We start from the raw sequence: 12,151 nt of genomic DNA, 5'->3' as shown, positions 1-12,151 counted from the left end.
TGCAGCCAGCCAGCCACACATGGATGATGCTCTGGCTTTCACCATCCTTGACTATATTTCAGGGTGACACTAGCATACCCCCAGTCCTAGATTTTCCCCAGAAACGTACATCCTGTGCTGCCCAGCCCTTTCCTGGCCAACACATGTTCACATAAAGTCCATCATTTTATTCATAGAAATGATATGCACCCACCTGCTGTCCTATATGGAGGTTCCCAAACACTTCTGTTTAAACACACTGGATTAAATAAAGCAAGTTTATTAGCTACAGAGGGAGAGAGCTTTGAAGTGAATACATAATGAGAGATAAAAATCAGAAAGGGTTACAAGAAAAGTGAAGATAAAACAGAACTAAAGCCTCCCTGAACGAATGACGTTAAATTCACAGCAAAATTTCTCTCATCACATGCTCTCAACAGTTTTAGAGGCCAAACTTCCTAGGCTAGCCCCCTTCTTCTGTGTAATGGCTGCTTCCTTTGTTCCTTCTGGTGCAGCAAATCGATGGACAGAGTGAAAGGAAGGAGGAGTCCCTTGGGGTGTCTGCCCCCTTTTTTTATAATCCTGTCCCCACTTTGAGATGCATTTCCAGCTGGGAAAAGGCGACAGGCAGCCTTTGTGGAGTGGAACCCCAGGCTGGTTCTTTGCTAAGATGTAGGTTTTTTGGTTTGGGATTTTTTTGCCCCTGCCCCCTTTCCTGCCAAAGAATGGCCATTTAGCAGGTAATGGCCCTGCTTGTTGACACCAGGCTGAGGCATCTGTTTGTCCTTCCTCTCTGAGGAACTGGTTTGGCCACTCCCCAGAAGTCTCTGGAAAACCTACTTCTAGTCATGATCTCTGCTTATGTTTAGAACTTCCCATAGAACGTGGCTACGTATATTTTGCCATGATATTATTGATCAGCAAATTATGAGTTTTTTCACAGATACCTCCCACGGCATGCCTTGTACAATAGGGTGTGCATACAGGGGTACAGTCTGTCTCACTCGGTTCAAAAGCAATACAGGTATACAGCCAAACGGACGGAATTGATAGTGGGGACCATGAACAATTTGAAAAGACTCCACTGCTTAAATCTGAAATGACACCTGAGCTTACAGGAAAAGGTTTGGAGTGTAGGCAAAAGATCAAGGTTGTGACACATATGGAAGCCACCACCCTGATGGAAGAATGATGATGGGGCAAAATGTAGGTGTCACTACACTGGAGGATTTGGGGAACAACTTTATAAGATATGTCCCCACAAGCTTAAAACATGGTTAGCAGACAGAAAGCCTAAGGCTTTGTAGTGGGAGCAGAAGGTTAATGGGAAGACATTCATGGGCTGGAGGGACTGTGGGACAGAGAGAATCCTTGCTGGTGAAACCCCAACAAATCCTGAAAGGCAGGACAACCTGAAGTAAGGTTCCAAATGGGAAGCCATTGGCCCTACCTATGTCTGAGATCCCTGGGCAGACACAGGAAGGATCAGGGTGGCTGGTCTCCAGGACATCAGCTTTGACGTCCTTTTTGGGAATGAATGTGTCACTTTAAGATAAAATTCAGCCCCTCCTCCTGGACCAGCCCAGAGTCTGAACCAAGCAGACTGGAGGTGTTAGTGACAGTGCATATAGGGAGAAGGAGGAAAGGTTAAGGTCGGGAGACCCGAAAGCAGACAGCTGTATCCAAGTGGGGCAGAGGAATGGACCCAGCCATCTCCACACAGCAGATGTGAGTCATATGGGCTCAGGTACAACTTCCCTGAGACCTGCTGCTGTGACCAAGGGAGCCAGCCTGAGGAAGTAGAGGCCAAGCTGGGTCTGGTGGTGGCTGAGGCCCTACCTGAGCGTGGGAGGACGTGGGCAGGGCAGGACAACTGCCAGACATGTTTGCCCTGCTCAGCGGGAAGAAGCCCCAGGGAAGGGTAAAGCAGCTGGACAGCAACTACTGGACTTGGACATAACTTGTCAGGGCATGGCCATGGACCTGATGGGTTCTCCCACCCAAGACAGTCTGAATCACAGCCCATCGGGGCCGGGGACCATAAAACAGGACTCTGTCCTGAGGGTGAGGGCAACAGGTTGACCCCACCAGACGCTCATGGGGTCACTTCCTAGCCAACCTAGGGGTCAGAACACCCTAGGCTGCAGCCAGGATGGCTGACCCGTGGAGGAATGTGGGTTCCCTCCCCTCATCTTTCCCTGGAAGAAGACAGGGAGGAGGTAGTGGCGGGACTCAGTTTCAAACCCAAAAGTTCTGTGGTGGCCAAAGGGCTGGGGACCGCATGGAAATTTCCCATGTGCACCCTGCTCATGTCGTCGAACAGACCTGACCAAAGGGAGGATGTGAAACAGCTCTGCCCTATGCTGTGAAACCTGTACGCTTGGTTAGAAACTGTGCTGTACGCATCTCACAAGCACCAGGTAGAACTGCTACCACGGAAATGGGCATTGTGCTGGGGCGTCTCCTAATAACCATGGTGGGCTTGAACCTCCCAGGTCAGAGGGTAAAGCAGTCTTGCTCAGTTCGGCCCCAAAGGAGGAGAGCTGTGCTGAAGTGGAAATCTTCTGTAATATTTTTATGAATCTTGTGTGCCTCAGTTTCCCTCTGTACTCTGCGTTGCTAGCCAGTTTGGGAGTGGAGAGTTAAATCAGTTCTTGGGGGGCTGTGTGGGGCAAGAGGGGTGTGTGTATGTGAGAGACCTAGCTGTCTGGGCCGCAATGAATAGGTTCATCAGGAAACTGGTTAAAACTGACCTAGCTCAAGAGAGGGTCCTGAGAGACAATGGGAAGCCCTAAGGACTGGACAGCAGGCACGGCTGTGAATTCTGCATGGCCTTGCCTGGAGCCGAAGGATTGGGAGGTGACCAGTGGAGGACCAAGAGTGAGCTTCTGGAAGAACCTGGCCCCGACTAAGAACGCCAGAGAGACACAGTGCCTGAGACGGAATCTGCTACAGCAAGGCAGGTGGTTTGCTCGGGCTTGGCCAGAGGGATTGTGCTTTAACCTTCCTTTCTTTGAGCTACCCTCAGGACTTGGAAAGCCATGTGCCAGGGGACTAACCGACCCGGCCCTGGTTGGAAAAGCTGCCCCATGTCACTACAAATACCCACTAGAGTGCATCAGGCCCTGGACAGTTACACATCCCTAAGCGGACTTCTGGCTCAGTTGGCCTTGCTGGGCAGAGCTCACCGCATGAGGCAGGAGGGCTGGAGCCCAGAGGCAAGTGAGGGTGTGGCTGGCCCTGGAAGAAGAGTGGGACCTCCTTGGGGGCCTGGTCCACTGAGCAGAGTCCTCCAAAGCAGTGGTTCCCAATGTTTTTCTCTGCCATAGAACACCTTGATACCATCATGTGACTCCCGTAACGTCAAGTTCATATGACTGTAGTGTAACGTTGCGTCTATCATAGGTCACTCTTAATTTTGAATCTTGAATATTCAGGAACCAACCCATAACGAGGCTAGTAGGGTTAAAATCCAAACAAACATGGTGGCTAGCGTTAGATCGCGATCTGTCATTTGTGCCAGAATTAACATTTTCAGACAGTGGAAACTAACATTAAAGCTAAATATAAGAATTCTGGACATAAGTATGCTCAGTGGAGACAGCGACGCACCCTTGAGAATAATATTTTGGGATGACAAGCAATTAATAATTAATCATTTCTGGTCATTTCCAAAATAGTCTTCCCAAGTACGTGTCACTTTCTCCGCTGTTTTTAAATGTGATATAATTAATTATAATGCTGTTCCAGGTCCGGCTCATTCCAGCTTTTACCCTAAGTCAAAAGTAAATACAATTCAAGCCTAAATTTTATGTCTTTTTTTTAATGTGCATCATCATCAAAGGCTCATTGCAGCACCTTGCATTCATCAGGGCATGTCTGTCTGTGTTTACTTTTTCTCCCTCTTAGCCTCACTTTGGGGAATGGAATGTGAGGCGTGCATAGTATTTGAAAGGGGCCTCGTCCCGGTTCCTGCTGGCGAAGAAGGGGGTCACCAGTTGTCAAGAAGTGGGGATCCACTTGGAGCTGCTCAGGTCCCCCTGGAGGCTGGAACGGCAATGGCGGGTGAGGGCCCCCCTCCCTGAGGCCTTGTTAGCGGGAAGACAACATCATCACAAACTCTGAGAGAGACACAACGTGGGAACTGGAGTGAGCAAATACCAGCACCTCCCGCTGCACATCCTGCACAACACAGCCTGACTGCACTGTCCTGTGCTACCCCACACTGCATCCCACTCCTGCATCCCCTAGACTGTAACCCCTGCCACAGCTCCCCCTACCAGGCTTCAGGATGCTGCTGCCCATCCCAAGCAGTGCATGTGGAGCTTCTGCAGGAGGGGGTGCAGGGCTGCAGGGGGGCTGTGAAGGGCAGGGTGAGGGCAGGAATCATGCCCCCCGGGAGACAGGATGCTAAGGGTAGATTGTCCCCTCCACCCCGCAGCCATCACTGCCACTCCTCTCATTTGCCCCTCCCCAGTCCTAGCTTTGGCTCCCTCCCCTCCTCCATCCAATCCCATAGGAGGCAGCTCTGCCCCCAGGCACCCTGTGAAAAAACAGCCCTCCTGGGGCTCTAGAAAGTGGGGCTGAGCCTCACCCTGTTCTGGAGGGGGTGGAGGGTGGCTCTTTAGCCCAGGGACCTAGACCCTATAGTTCTAGGTTAAGGGCCCAGCACACAACTAAACACAAGGGGGAGAGCACAGAAAGGACTGTGGGGGTGGGAGGGTGTCACAGGAAGACACTGGCAGGGAGAGAAGGGGGAGGTCTCTGCAGGGATGAGTCCTTGCTGGGGGGGCAGAGGAGGTATCCCCAGGGGCTCAGTGTGAAGGGAGGTGGGGGGGTATCTCTGGCACCAGGGGGTGGGAGGCAGGTTCCCAAAGGCCAGTGGAGGGAGGGGAGTCCCTGGGGTCAGTGGGTTCCTGAGGTGGTCAGTGGGGTGGGGGCTGCAGAGGGTCTCTCACCGTCAAAGTCCACATGGCCGTCCCCATTGAGGTCAACGTCATGCAGGATCTCCTCCACCTCCGGCAGCGGGACCTGCTCCCCCAGCAGGGCCAGGAGGGCGTCTTTCAGCTCTGTGCCGCTGATCTCCCCGTCCCCATTCCTGTCCAACTGGGGGCAGGGGGACAGAGAACGGGGTGAGCATGGGACCGCCCGACTGGATGGGTGCCAGCCACATCCCCACCTGCTCCCCCTCCCCCCTGTGCCCATGTTTCCCCTTCTTCCTACGCCCCCATACCTCACGGAAGGCGATTTTGAGCTCACGCACCCCCACCATGTGGGCTGTCTCCTCCCGCAGCTTCGGCCCCATCATCTCCACAAAGTCCTCAAAGTCCACGCGCCCACCCACTGCGGGAGAGACAAGAAAATCAGTGCCCAGCATCTGCAATGGGGAGGGGTCCACCGGAGGAAAGTCACATCAGGGGAGTGGGGTCTCTCTAGGACAGGGCAGGTCTCACAGAGGGAAGTGGTGTGAGGGGATGAGGGTCTCTCTGGGGCCAGTGCAGGGTCCCATGGGGGGAGCAGTGTGAGGGGAGGGGGGTCTCTCTGAGACAGGGGCAGGTCCCACAGGGGGGAGCAGTGTGAGGAGGGGGAGTCGCTCTGGGACCAGTGCAGGGTCCCACAGGGGGACCAGTGTGAGGGGAGGGGGGTCTCTCTGGGGCAGGGGCAGGTTCTAGGGGGGGGAGCAGTATGAGGGAATAGGAGTCTCTCTGGGGCTGGGGTAGGATCCCACAGGGGGAGCAGTGTGAGGGGAGGGGGGGTCTATCTGGGACAGGAGCAGGTCCCATGGGGGGAGCAGTGAGAAGGCAGGGGGATCTCTCTGGGGTAGAGGCAGGTCCCACGGGGGGGAGCAGTGTGAGGGGATGGGGGTCTCTCTGGGGCAGGGGCAGGTCCTATGTGGGGGAGCAGTGAGAGGGGATGGGGGTCTCTCTGGGGCAGGGGCAGGTCCCACGGGGGGGGGGGAAAGTCTGAGGGGAGGGGGGTCTCTCTGGGGCAGGGGCAGGTCCCACAGAGGGAGCAGTGAGGAGGGGTCTCATGGGTGGGTGAGATGCAGTGCGGGGAGGGACCCCTGAGGGTACAGCCATTCCCCCCACTCACTCCTCATCTTGATGTGCTGGGAGATTTCAATGAGCTCCATCTCGGTGGGCATGTAGCCCATGGTGCGCATGCAAGCGCCCAGGTCCTTGTAGCTCACGAAGCCATCCTGGTCCGTGTCGAACTCCTTGAAGGCGTCCAGCAGCTCTGCCAAGAGGAAGAGCCAGAGCCACCCTCAGCGCTGGGATGCCTATCCCGGGTGTCCCCATGGGGGCTCCAGGGAACCCAGCCACAGTGGGGTGAGAACTGGGTCAGAACCAACCCGAACTGGCCATCGGTGCATGGGGGTGACCCCTTCTTTGGCCGCTGCACTGATGCCACCCAGCGCCCAAGACCCTGCTGCCAGGACCCCCAGGGATGCACGGTGAGGGGTTCCACCACTAGTAGTGGTTCCAGCTGGGACGCCCCCTAATGCTCATTCTAATTGTAAAGTGGGCAATGCCAGGTGGGATATGCCACCCAGAATCCTCTGCTGCAGGCTGGGCGTGCCTAGGTTTGCCCAGAGATATTCTAGCACAGGACAGGGTCACAACTGGGAGAGTCTACAAATAAATCCAGACCCACCCCCTCAGAGTGGCAGGCACTGTGCCCTTTCTTGTGTCCCTGGCCATTGATCCACAGGGGACTGGGCATGGCTGAGAGACGGGCACAATCTATTACCCCACCTCTAAGAGGGCAAACATACATGCCTACGCCCCAGTGCCCCCTTTCCAGGGGCACCCCCCCCCCACTCCTGCCAACTCACCATCCAGTTCTACTGGAGAAAGATCCCTCTCCTGGGGGCAGAAAGAAGAGCAGACAGTTAGACCCCAGGAACGTGGGGAGGACCCCCTTAGATAGGCAGCCCCGGTATGGAGCTGTTGCCAGAGAAACCCTCCCCACAAAATCCACCCCTAGGAGCCATGCCAGCATGGCAAGCAGGGTCAGGAGCCAGGGCAGGAGACAGCAGGAAAGGGCTAACTGGGAAAAACTGCGCCCATCCCAGAGCAAGCAGGGATTGAACAAGGCAAGGGGGAAGGGCAGAGGGTAGAGCAGCACCCCAAAGCAAGCAGGGGTGAAGGAGAGGGGTTCTATGCCCAGGGTGTTTCCGTGGCTCCCAAGGATGCTGGGAGCTCAGTGCTAATGCCCCCAACCGCTGCCCTTTGTAACTCGATCGCCATCATCTTCCCCACTCGGGTGTCAGCCTTGAACAGCAGGGTCAGCGCGGGCAGAGCCACACACCCCCAGCCCCACAGCACAGCCAGCACCCCACGCCAGCCTGCCTCAGCCAACTGGCTCCCCAGCACCTGAACCAGCCAGTGCCCCCGCCCCAGGGCCAGATCAGAGCTGGCGTCCCCTAGAGAGGAAAGGCCCTGTGCTCCATGCGCTGCCCCCGAGCCAGGCAGTCCCCCCCACTCCAGGGCCAGATCAGATCCAGCATCCCCTAGAGGATTTTGGGCTCGGCAGTGATATTTTATTGGAGAAATGTGGGGAGGGGTCTCATCTCTTTGGGCGCATACCTCATTGCAGAGAGGGGTGAGGTGAAGGGTACAGTGGGGGAGGGGAGGCGCGGGAGGTGCTGTCAGGGTGTCAACTTCATTTAGAAGCTACAGAAGTGGGTGAGAAATCCCAGCCAAAATTAACCTGCTGAAACTGGGATTAAGGAGATTGTGGGCAAGGCTGTGATCTCCAGCCCCAGCCTGGCTCAACGGCCAGCTCCCAGTGCCCCCCACCCCACCCACACTCCAGCCCTCCAGCGGTTCCCGTTCAACCCCTGCCCCACTCCCCCCAGCAGGGCCCAGCTCCCGCCTCCATCATCTGAGAGCCCCTACTCCCCCATCTCTGACTGGCCCCGGCACTGGTCGCCCCACGCCCAGGGATAATGGGATTGGTGGGCTCCCAGCAGGGAGCTGAGAAGGGGTTATTTATACCAGCTAATCGGGGTGACAGGGTGCAGGCAGCAGGGCCGTTAAGTCCCAAGGGCGCCATGCCATGCTGCAGCCCACTGAGCTGCCTGCGGGAGCAGAGAAGGACTTGGAGGACTGGGCTCCATCCCTCCAGGCTCTTGGCCCCAGGGAATGATGCGCACCAGTGGGGCTGCCCCATTTCCCATCTGGGAGTGGGGACCCATGGGCCACCGGTGCCTTCAATGCCCCATTCTCCCGCACCCCTTGGGCCCTCTGAGACTGCCCAGCGCCTCCCCACTCTGGAGGAGCCTGGGGGCAGGGTGCCTGCCCCCCAGCACCGTTCTGGGCATCGGAAAGCTGTACTTGCTGCACAGCCACCCTGCCCTGCTGCCCCCACCCCACCCTACCATGCCCCCACCATGATCATGCCCACCCCCCCCACACAATCCAGCTAGCCATGCCTCACTTCACCCCAAAGTGCTCCCCAAACAACACCATCCAACTGGCCATGCCCCCACTGCCTCCCTACTGCAGCTGCTTCTCCTCTCCCAGCCCACCCCCACACAGCACCCCCCACCCCACATGCCCAGCCCTTCTCACACCACAGCCTGTCCTCTCCATGCCCACACTCGCCTGGCACCTTTTTGTCCACCCTTCCCCCTCTTTGTACTCATGATCCACCCTCCTCCCTAGAGCCCAGCCCCCGCAACAATCCATCCACTCCTCCTGCCCCCACACACCCATACCCCACCACCACACCTGTATCTCTGCTCCCACCCCCTATGCCTCCATGCCCTGCCCCATCCCACCCCCATGTCCTCATCCCACTCTGCCCCCACGTCCTGCCCTGCTCAAATCCCCATGCTGTGTCCCATGACTGCTCCCACTCCCATGTACTCATCCCTGCCCCCAACCCAGTGCCCCATGTCCACCCCCATACCCAGCAGTCACATGCTCCACCCCGGAGCTCCATGCCTGACCCTACAACCAGCGCCCACATGCCCACCCCCGAACGCCATGCCCCGCCTCAAGGCCCCATGCCCTATCCTATACCCAGCGCCCCATGCCCCCCCCCCCGCGGAGCCCAATGCCCCACCTCAATGCTCCATGCCCCACCCCATACCCAGCACTCCCATGCCCCACTCTGGAGGCCCATGTTCTGCCCCACTCCCAGAACCCCTATGCCCTGTCTCCCTAGTGCCCCCATCCTGCTCTGCCCCCCCCATCTCCGCCCCAGGCAAGCGCACCCTGCCGAAGACAGTGTTGAGGAAGGGCGAGTAGGCCTTGGTGGCGTCGGCGTGGACATCGGCGTGATGCTTCTTGCCATGCTTGCGCCCGTGGCTGGAGTGTGAGCTGCGGCGCGACTCGGAGACGGGGTTCTTGCTGGCTTTGGGCTCCTCTTCCTCCTTAGGGGGTGCCTGGCCCCCCTTATTCAGGTCCTGTCCCTCTTTGCATGTCTCCGACTCGACCTCGTCTGGCCGCTTGTGGGGCATGGGGCCGGGCACCGGGGCGCGGCAGCCAGCTCTGGGACAGGCAGCTCCAGGTCGGGCACGGAGCAAGGGGACGGGACAGCGGGGCCTTAAGAAGGAGTCAGAGAAATCCTCTTATTTCCCCACCCCCCACCCCAGGAGCACCAGGGCTGAGGGGCAAAGCCAATTAGCTGGGATTACAGGCAGGACACTGGCAGCTCAGCCGCTCCAGCACCAGCCCCACCTATATGGATCGCTGCCCCCCACCAGTGTCCCCTGGCACCCCCCAGCTCCCTGTCCCGCCCAACTGCCCCCCACGGCTCCCCCTCTGGGTCCTCCCCCCCATGGCTCGCCCTTCCCCCTGCTTCCTCTCCCTCACCATTGCACCACCCCACAGCTCCCTGTCCTCTTCCCACTCTGCTCTCTGCCCAGCTCTCTGTCTCCTGCCCACTGCCCTCCTCCATGGCTCCCCTCCACACAGCTCACCTTCCCTTCAGCACTGCCTTCCCCCTACACTCCCCCTCTTGTGCCCATCCCCACCACTTCTGCTGCCCCCTCTCCTCCCTCATTCTTCCCAGTTTTCACAGCCTGGCCGAGAAGCTCAACCCAACCCCACACGTCCCTGGGCCACTACCCAGTCCTGCCTGGAGAAACTGGGGGTCCACTGCTGGGGAGGGCGGGGCTGGGCAGTGTAGGCTCCTCCCCCTCCCTGGTGTCACAGCACCCCCTGCTGGGGAGGGCCCCCTATGTTAGAGCCACTGCCTCTGGATACTCAATGGCAAATCCACTACAACCAAGATATTCTTACCACTTTGGGTAGGCATAGGGCCCACAGTGTCCAATGCTCAAATGTATCTTGTGTCAGCGGCAAGGGGTGCAGAGGAACTCACTGGGGTCCTGCAGGTCTCTCACCGCTGGCATCTGTCCAAAGGTCTGCAGGAGTCTCTCACAGCACTCTCCATCCCTGACCAGTAAAAATCCTTCTTTAACCTCTCATAGGTCCTCTGTGCTCCTACATGCCCAACCAAAGGTCAGTCATGGGCCTGAAACCATTAACCACCACCCCCACCAACCAGTGCTGGCCAGGCACAAGTCTGCTTGTAAGGTTTCAGAGGGCTTTTGTTGTTCCCCAGGAGCTTCCCTGTACAACCTTCCTGCCTCTTCAGAAACCCTTTCCCTGCTTCCCCTCCCTGGGGTTCGTGAGGGGTGGTCTCGAATGCTTTCTAGAGTAGGGGCCACTCTCTGCTGCAGGCTGGCAGCTGCTAGCTGGGAGAGTGTCTTCAGTTTACAGGGTTTAACTCCCACGCCCAGCCCCGAGGCCAAGCTACTTTCCTCTGCTACATGGCAGTTAGAGTTGGTGTCGGCCTCTCCCACACCTGAAAGTACACTCCTTCCTCCTGCTGAGCTGGCACTGGCCTCCCCACCCCGCCCGGTGGTTTCTTGGTCTTTACCACTTCCTTCTGGGATCAGAACACTGCATTTTTGCAGCAGGTTATTGCATTACCAGCTTTTGTCAGTGTTCAGCCATCCTTTCCCACCGGCCCTTCCCTTGGAACACAATCCGGCACCCCCGCTTTTAAGGTACCCACCAAACCTTCTCACTCCAAACAAGAAAGAAAAGGAGTACTTATGGCACCTTAGAGACTAACAAATTTATTTGAGCATAAGCTTTCGTGAGCGACAGCTCACTTCATCGGATGCAACTCCAAACAAGAGCAGAAACTACCTCAAAGTAGAGGGACCATGAGTACCCGAACTGTGGCCCTGCCCCCTCCTGCTGGGCACTGCCCCTTCTCCCCAAGCCCTGTCCTTGCGCCACCCCATCTTCTCAAGCCTCCAGCCTCCACTTGCTCCTCTCCGCCCCCTCCCACTCCTCATCACTCCCCCTTGTGGCTGGTAACAAGTGATGGGTTCATAGCCTCCTGACCCCCGGGACTCCAAATGCACTTTAGCAAAAGGCACAGGAGTTTTCTATGTCCCAGTGCCAGGAGATCTATCTTTCCTCCCTGCAGCTTGTCATAGTCCCTGACCATCTTTTCTCTGACCAGAGAATTCTGGGCCCCACTGTCTCCACCCTCAGCATTCTTTACCATTCACCTTTCATAAATTCCAGTGGTGGAGACCTCACAAAATTAATCAGGCATCCCTCAAGCACCTCTGTTAATGACAGCTGTACTAACCAGGGCTGGACAGGACATAGTGTGACACAGAGACCTGGTTGTGGTTCAAATGCGGTGTCAGCGACTCTTGGCACACCTGATATGCTCGCTACACCGCCAAAAGGTGGCATGTGCGATATCATTGGAAAAAGAAACAGCTCACTGGTCATTAATATCCTTGGGTGATGTATGCCTGGGTCTGTAGAAAGAGTTATACATATAGGCCAGAATTATGTTCTTAAAATGTGTTTGGCAAGCAATGCATAAGCCCAGTCTGCCCTAGACAAAGAAATGGGTATTTGTTTGTCTAACCAGCCTCATCCTCAGGCAGAGTCAACAAAGGCACCTTTACATAAAAGGTAAACAAAGCCATCAACCTAGCGAGTAGGGGAGATAGCATCTTAGCTGTAAAGACAGAGGGTCCGGACCTCAAATGAATCAACTGATTGTTTACAATATTACTTTATTACCAAAAGGTATCAACAAAGGTCTTTTATGAAAGCTAATGACACACTGGTGATTAATATCATTGTGAGATGTTGGTATTAACACTCTATGGGGAATTATG

At 56.5% G+C, this 12,151-nt stretch overlaps 1 protein-coding gene across 2 annotated transcripts; it reads right to left on the bottom strand.

The window, feature by feature from the left end:
* Positions 1 to 1,037: 1,037 nt before the first annotated feature.
* On the bottom strand, positions 1,038 to 10,678 carry LOC119858108 (calcium-binding protein 2). Of its 2 annotated transcripts, XM_038408082.2 has the most exons (7): positions 10,233 to 10,678; positions 9,203 to 9,533; positions 6,815 to 6,845; positions 6,073 to 6,216; positions 5,213 to 5,322; positions 4,938 to 5,085; positions 1,038 to 4,100 (listed from the first exon to the last, which is right to left on the bottom strand). In XM_038408082.2, the coding sequence occupies exons 2-7, from the start codon at positions 9,446 to 9,448 to the stop codon at positions 4,072 to 4,074; spliced, it is 708 nt and encodes a 235-aa protein (XP_038264010.1). In that variant the 5' UTR covers positions 9,449 to 9,533; positions 10,233 to 10,678; the 3' UTR covers positions 1,038 to 4,071. The 2 variants fall into 2 exon arrangements, with proteins under 2 accessions (XP_038264010.1, XP_038264011.1); XM_038408083.2 differs by lacking the exon at positions 10,233 to 10,678 and having other exon boundaries at positions 9,203 to 9,579.
* Between the last annotated feature and the right edge of the window lie 1,473 nt (positions 10,679 to 12,151).

The sequence above is a fragment of the Dermochelys coriacea genome, chromosome 6 (genome assembly GCF_009764565.3).
Source record: "Dermochelys coriacea isolate rDerCor1 chromosome 6, rDerCor1.pri.v4, whole genome shotgun sequence".
NCBI classification, from domain to species: Eukaryota; Metazoa; Chordata; order Testudines; family Dermochelyidae; genus Dermochelys; species Dermochelys coriacea.
This window is presented reverse-complemented; position numbering and strand designations above follow the sequence as displayed.

What these genes read in the sequence shown, in the direction of transcription:
- LOC119858108 (XM_038408082.2), bottom strand. Translation starts at nt 9,448, where the DNA reads ATGCCCCACAAGCGGCCAGACGAGGTCGAGTCGGAGACATGCAAAGAG. An exon ending in TTCTCCAGTAGAACTGGATG is followed by an intron (nt 6,217 to 6,814) that starts GTGAGTTGGCAG and finishes TCCTCTTGGCAG; the next exon opens with AGCTGCTGGACGCCTTCAAG. An exon ending in CGGCCATGTGGACTTTGACG is followed by an intron (nt 4,101 to 4,937) that starts GTGAGAGACCCT and finishes TGTCTCTCTCAG; the next exon opens with AGTTTGTGATGATGTTGTCT.